General features: G+C 47.1%; 2 protein-coding genes across 2 annotated transcripts; both read left to right on the forward strand.

The window, feature by feature from the left end:
* Positions 1–1,483, forward strand: J4E85_011291 (uncharacterized protein; the record flags this gene model as incomplete). Its single annotated transcript, XM_051475494.1, has 4 exons — positions 1–43; positions 123–226; positions 319–1,412; positions 1,462–1,483. 4 exons carry the CDS (start codon positions 1–3, stop codon positions 1,481–1,483), a joined length of 1,263 nt encoding a protein of 420 aa, XP_051320782.1.
* A 664-nt stretch (positions 1,484–2,147) lies between these two features.
* J4E85_011292 (uncharacterized protein) lies at positions 2,148–4,009 on the forward strand (the record flags this gene model as incomplete). Its single annotated transcript, XM_051475495.1, has 4 exons — positions 2,148–2,417; positions 2,465–2,864; positions 2,964–3,827; positions 3,894–4,009. 4 exons carry the CDS (start codon positions 2,148–2,150, stop codon positions 4,007–4,009), a joined length of 1,650 nt encoding a protein of 549 aa, XP_051320783.1.
* Positions 4,010–6,389: the final 2,380 nt, after the last annotated feature.

The following is a 6,389-nucleotide window of genomic DNA, read 5'->3' on the forward strand; positions in this document are numbered from 1 at the left end:
ATGGGTTTCAGTCTCAACAACCCGCTGCCCTCGTCCATGAGCAGTAAGTCGAGTCACATGCCGCCCGCGTTGTTTATGTGCGGCTCGCGGTCCGGTGACGTCGCTAACAGCTGTGCTCGCAGGCGAATGTCGCAAGACAGGAAAGATTCTAGCATCCTTTGTCGACCCCAGACAGGCCTTTGGGCCTGATAAGATTATCCCGCCCAATGTCCTCGCCAATGCAAAGGTAAGGACTCGATGCGCATCCGGTGTCACGAAGCTGCCCAAGCAAACACCACAGCAGACAACAACACATGATGAGATGCTGACACATGCTAGGGCCTCGCAATCCTCACAGTCTTCAAGGCCGGCTTCCTCGGCACAGCACGATTCGGATCGGGTGTCGTCGTCGCCCGCCTCGCAGACGGATCGTGGTCGGCTCCCACAGCCATCGGAACCATCGGCGGCGGCTTCGGCGGACAGATTGGCTTTGAGCTCACCGACTTCGTCTTCATCCTCAACGACGCATCCGCGGTCCGTACATTTGCGCAGGCAGGCTCGCTGACATTGGGCGGCAATGTCTCCATCGCGGCGGGGCCCGTCGGTCGCAATGCCGAGGCTGCCGGCGCGGCGAGTCTGAAGGGCGTGGCTGGTATTTTCAGCTACAGCAAGACAAAGGGACTGTTCGCCGGTGTCAGTCTGGAGGGAAGCGGCATCATCGAGCGGAGAGATGCCAACGAGAAGCTGTACGGCCGCCGATGGACTGCCCGCGAGATCCTCAGCGGACAGGTTCCCCCACCACCAGCCGCCGCGCCACTCCTGCAAGTGCTCAACTCGAGAGTCTTTGCCGGCGTGGGAGGCGCGCAGAACGTTACCAACGACGCCATGTACAATGACATCCCCGTCTACGACAACTCGCGCGACAACGTAGTGTGGCAGGGCCGTGAGGGCTCCGCCATGGGCGAAGGCGTGCGCCGTGACCGCACCGGCTCCATGGGCCAGGCACCCAACGACTACGAGTACCGAGACCGACCGCAGCACTCATCTACATGGGCGGACGACGTATACGACCGACAGCCGTCCTCGGCACCCGGCGGCCTCAACCGCTCCTTCTCCACACGTGCGAACCCCACCGAGACATTCGACCGCATGGACAACCGGAGCCGCTCCTCCACTTTCGGCGACGACTACTCGTACAGCGACCGCAAGCCTGGCCGACCGACGGCGCCGAAGCCAGTATTTGGACAGACCACGGGGCAGAAGAAGGCTGGACTACAGTCCGACCAGGCAATTGCCAAGTTCACCTTTGACGCGGACCAGCCGGGCGATCTCGGCTTTAAGAAGGGAGAGATCATCACAATCCTGAAGAGGACGGATAACGAGACCGACTGGTGGACAGGCAGAGTCGGAAGCCGAGAGGGCATCTTCCCAAGGTAAGTCGCACACGCCATGCCATCATGAACACTTCGCTGACTGCCACAGCAACTACGTCGAGACCGTATAAAGTCGTTCCTGAGATACCACAACCACGACCACGTAGACTGTCACACCTCGTTTCATTTCTAGTCTAGCGACATTCTTCAACTTCCTTTCCAGCGGTCGGCATTTAGCACCTTGCTTGCTTTCGCATGGCCTGGCGTTTCTTCTTGAGTTCCTTTCCAGTTCTCCTTGTTGCCTTTACCCCAGATACCTACGTAGCGAAAGAAGTTGAATCACGAGATGTAGTAAGGTTCATTGTCATGTGTGGAGTATGGACGAGAACTATTTGGAGTTACCCCGATTGCCGAGGTGGAGCTGGTCGGCTGAACATCGTATCTACGACCCAGCGATCGCTCCAACCCCCGCCTCAGGCTGCCCCTCACGTTCACCCTATGCGGTATGCGCATTGGCAGGAGAATACCCTGCATTAACCTACTAAGACGTGTCAAGAAATGTGAAGCTACGCTAATGTAGAAGGTGCTTAGAACAAATGCTCGATAGCTACCCCACTTGGCCATTGGGTAGCTTCGAAGCTATCAACGGCGTCAACCCCCAACGTCATTCCCGCGGCTGCATCTCTTAACTCCGGAACCGCTCTCGTGCCCAGCTTACTGTAATACCTCCCCTCAAACACCAATTCTTGCGGGTAATTGCCTCTGTCTCCTCTACATCCAGCTCAAACCGACATCATGACGACATCATCGTGGGAAGAGACCGCTAGTAAGAAGCGCGAAGCTATGTTGGCTGCCATACCCTCGGAATGGCGACTAGAAAAGGTGCCATCGGTGGAAGAACAAGTCGATGTCACAGACTACGTGAAGCAGTACTTCAGCAAGAAAGAGCTGGACATCACTGGAAGCAGTGCCGATGTGATCGCAAAGACTGTGGCTGAGGGAAATTGGACTGCTGAAGAGGTCACGAGGGCATTCTGTCACCGAGCTGCAGTTGCGCATCAATTGGTACGTCGCACATCCGATACGTGCAGTGAATGATGCTAAATGGACAGCTGTCATGTCTTCACGAGATCTTCTTCGACGCGGCCATCCGGGATGCAAAAGCGCTCGACGCGTACTACGCAAAACACAAGAAGACCATCGGGCCCCTTCATGGCGTACCCATCTCACTCAAAGACCAGTTCCATGTCAAGGATGTCGAGACCAGTATGGGCTATGTCGGCTGGATTGGCACCTTTGAAGGCAAGAAGGGTACTGGCAAAGAGAAGGTTTTCGAGAGTGAGATGGTGAAGATGCTGCGTAAGGCGGGAGCTGTGTTGTACTGCAAGACTAGTGTGCCGCATACGCTGATGAGCGGGGAGACCATCAATAACATCGTTGGGTTTACGCTTAACCCGAAGAATAGGAATCTTACAGCTGGTGGTAGCTCCGGTGGCGAGGGCGCGCTGATCGGTATGAGAGGATGTAAGTGGGCCACCGTCTGAGATATGGCAACTGTTCCGCGCATTTCCTTCCACGATGGAAACAGTGGAGATCACTGACATTACGCAGCGCCCTTAGGATTCGGCACCGACATCGGCGGCTCCATCCGCATCCCCGCCGCCTTCAACGGCCTCTACGGCATCCGCCCCTCCACAGGCCGCCTCCCATACGAAGGCATGGCAAACTCCATGGACGGCCAAAACACCGTCCTCTCCGTCGTCGGGCCCCTCGCCACAAACGCAGCCTCCCTGCGCCTCGCCACCCAAGCCCTGCTCGAACAAAACCCCTGGCTCCACGACCCCCTCGTCCACGAAATCCCGTGGCGCCCGGGCCAAGAAGCCGAGATCAAGTCCGCAAAGAAACTCTCCTTCGGTCTGTTAATGACAGATGGTGTGGTGAACCCCACGCCCCCCGTCCGCCGCGCTATTGAAACAGTTGTTGAGTCTCTAAGGTCTGCTGGTCATGAGGTGATAGACTGGCAACCCCCCTCCCACCGCACCATCAACGACGTCGGCTTCCGTCCCTGGATCTACGACGCCGGCAAAGACGTCAAATCCGCGTTTGCGCTCTCCGGCGAACCCATGGCGCCGCAAGTTACCTTTTACCAAGGTGTCGAGAAAGAGTTCAGCGCTACGGATATCGCGGCTACGAATGTGGAGTTGAGGAAGCTGAAGAAGGAGTACATGGAGTACTGGAATGGTACGGTTGATAAAACGAGTACGGGGAGGTCGGTTGATGCGGTGATTTGTCCGCTTGCGCCGTTTCCGGCAAGTAGGAGGGAGAGGTTCAAGTATTATGGGTATTCGACTTGGGTTAATGCGTTGGATTATACGAGTGTTGTTGTGCCGGTTACGACTGTGGATAAGGGGGTTGATGTGAAGGAGGAGGGGTATAAGGCGCTTGATGAGCAGGATGGGAGTATTCAGGATGATTGTAAGTGTGCGCGGAGATCAGGGGGGTCGTGCTTGAAGGGAGAGTGGTGTGCTAACGTGGATGCAGATGATCCCGTGATCTATGACGGCGCGCATGTTAGTGTGCAGCTTGTTGGACGGAGGTTGCAGGAGGAGAAGATGATTGCGGTTGCGGAGTTGGTTGGTAGTATTATTGGGAAGTAGGGACCAAGGTATATGGTACGCTTTGTCGCGCGTATCTGGTTCTTCTCGCGAGAGGTGATATTGGAACCCTTCTCATCTGACCGGGTTTGGTCGCATAGACATGGCATGCATGCAGCACACAACGAGCACGTTCGGTTTTGAGATGTTTCACGACCACGCTTTCTATGGACACTAATTGGAGGCGAAGACCAGCTACGACTAATTCATTAGACGCGTCTATTGTCTAGAGCTGCTCTTCATTAACTAGCACGAAAGCCTAGTGTTGCGGAACGACTGGTCGACGAAGATTCGTCGCAGTTCCTCATACTACCCAAGCAGAGGCTTCTGCTTTCGCATCAAGGAGAAACGTCCCGCGGAACTCCTAAGAAGCACGTCAAAAGAAGGTTGCTAATACTACCGAAGCAAAGGCTTCTGCTTCTGCACGAAAGGGAAACGCCCCGCAGGCACACCGAGAAGCATGTCAAAGGGAGGGTTGTCCAGCACGAGAAAGCGTTGCCCGACGCCCTCTTCACCATTCGGCAGAGGGAAAGAGAGTTCCACAAATTCACCGGTCGACGTATAGCACTTCGAATCCCAGATTATTGAGCTTACTGTTGCAGTATCGAGACGCGCTGCAAACCCGAGTCGGTCGATGACATCGCGAGAGACGAAGTTGTTTCGTAACTTTCGGGAAAACATCACGCAGATCTTGTCCGGCCGCCCACTCCAGTTGGAGACGATCGGAATGTCTCGTTTTGCTTTCAATAACGACGAGATTTCCGATTTTGCAACCTTGCGCACAGTCAGCGACATCACGCATGATAGAGGTTTGTTGACTTACGACATCGAAAGAACTAGGCCGTCTCGCTAGTCCTGGATAACGAGACTGTGTCGGCGCTAAAGAAAGTATAGGATAAGCTGACCCGATGTTTGCGAAAGCTTTTGCGATGTCGCAGTAGCATAAGATAATAATACGCTTACTAGCACGGAGTTAATGTAATTCGTTAATATAGCATTAGAGATACTAACATGTTATAGCTGCTAACCTTTTCTGCGACGTTGCTATTAATTTACAGTGTATTATTGTACGCTCTGTTTCTAGTAATAGCTAAGGTATACGTTAATTATTTTACTTTTATAGACTATTTAAGCGTAGATAAGTCTAATCTAGTTATAACCTTAGAGAAGTAAGAAGACTAGCTAGTATTACTTCTATAGAAGCTACTTATAATTAGAGAGAGTAGATTTAGAGTAAGAGGTTTAGAGTAAGTAAGTTTAGAGTAGATAAGTTTAGCGCAAGTAAGTCTATATATATTTAGAAACCTTATTCTATAGTAGAATCTTATATAATCTATAAATATAACTATCTTATATACTATCTTATACACTATCTTATATATTATCTTATACACTATCTTATATACTATCTTATATACTATCTTATACACTATCTTATATATTATCTTATATATTATCTTATATACTATCTTATATACTATCTTATATTCTACTAATAAAAAGATATTTAGTAATAAAGCTATCTTATATAATAGTTTAGTTACTTTCTTAAAAAATTATATTATAAAATATAATATATAGATAATACTTTCTTATTTACTATCTTATATTTTATTTATAAGTAGATATTTACTAATTAGGTTTTTTTATATTATATCTTTTATCTTACTACTAAAAGTCTATCTAATAGTAAAGCTATCTTATATAGTATTCTACTTAGTGTCTTAAATTATTTATAAATAATACTATCTAATATAATATCTAATTTATTATATTAAATAAATTACTAATATAAAAGAATCTATAAATAATAGTATCTTATATATTATCTTATATATAGTCTTATACTTTAGTAGTAAAAAGATATTTACTAATAACGCTATCTTATATAATAGCTTCTTTAGTATCTTAAATAATTTACTTATAGAAAATAATTTATAAATAAAACTATTTTATATACTATCTTATATACTATCTTAGATACTATCTTATATACTATCTTATATACTATCTTATATACTATTTTATATACTATCTTATATTTTACTAATAAAGTTAATTTTACTAATAACACTATCTTATATAGTATTTTCTTTACTATCTTAAATAATCTACTAATATAAAATAATTTACAAACAACACTATCTTATATAGTATCTTCTTTACTATCTTAAATAATCTACTAATATAAAATAATTTATAAATAACACTATCTTATATAGTATCTTCTTTACTATCTTAAATAATCTACTAATATAAATTAATTTATAAATAACACTATCTTATATAGTATTTTATATTTTACTAATAACTTATTTTTTACTAATAACGCTATCTTATATAGTATCTTATATACTATCTTATATTTTACTAATAAATCTTT

This window comes from Alternaria conjuncta, assembly GCF_024043145.1.
Source record: "Alternaria conjuncta strain BMP 0040 chromosome Unknown scaffold_32, whole genome shotgun sequence".
NCBI lineage: Eukaryota > Fungi > Ascomycota > Dothideomycetes > Pleosporales > Pleosporaceae > Alternaria > Alternaria conjuncta.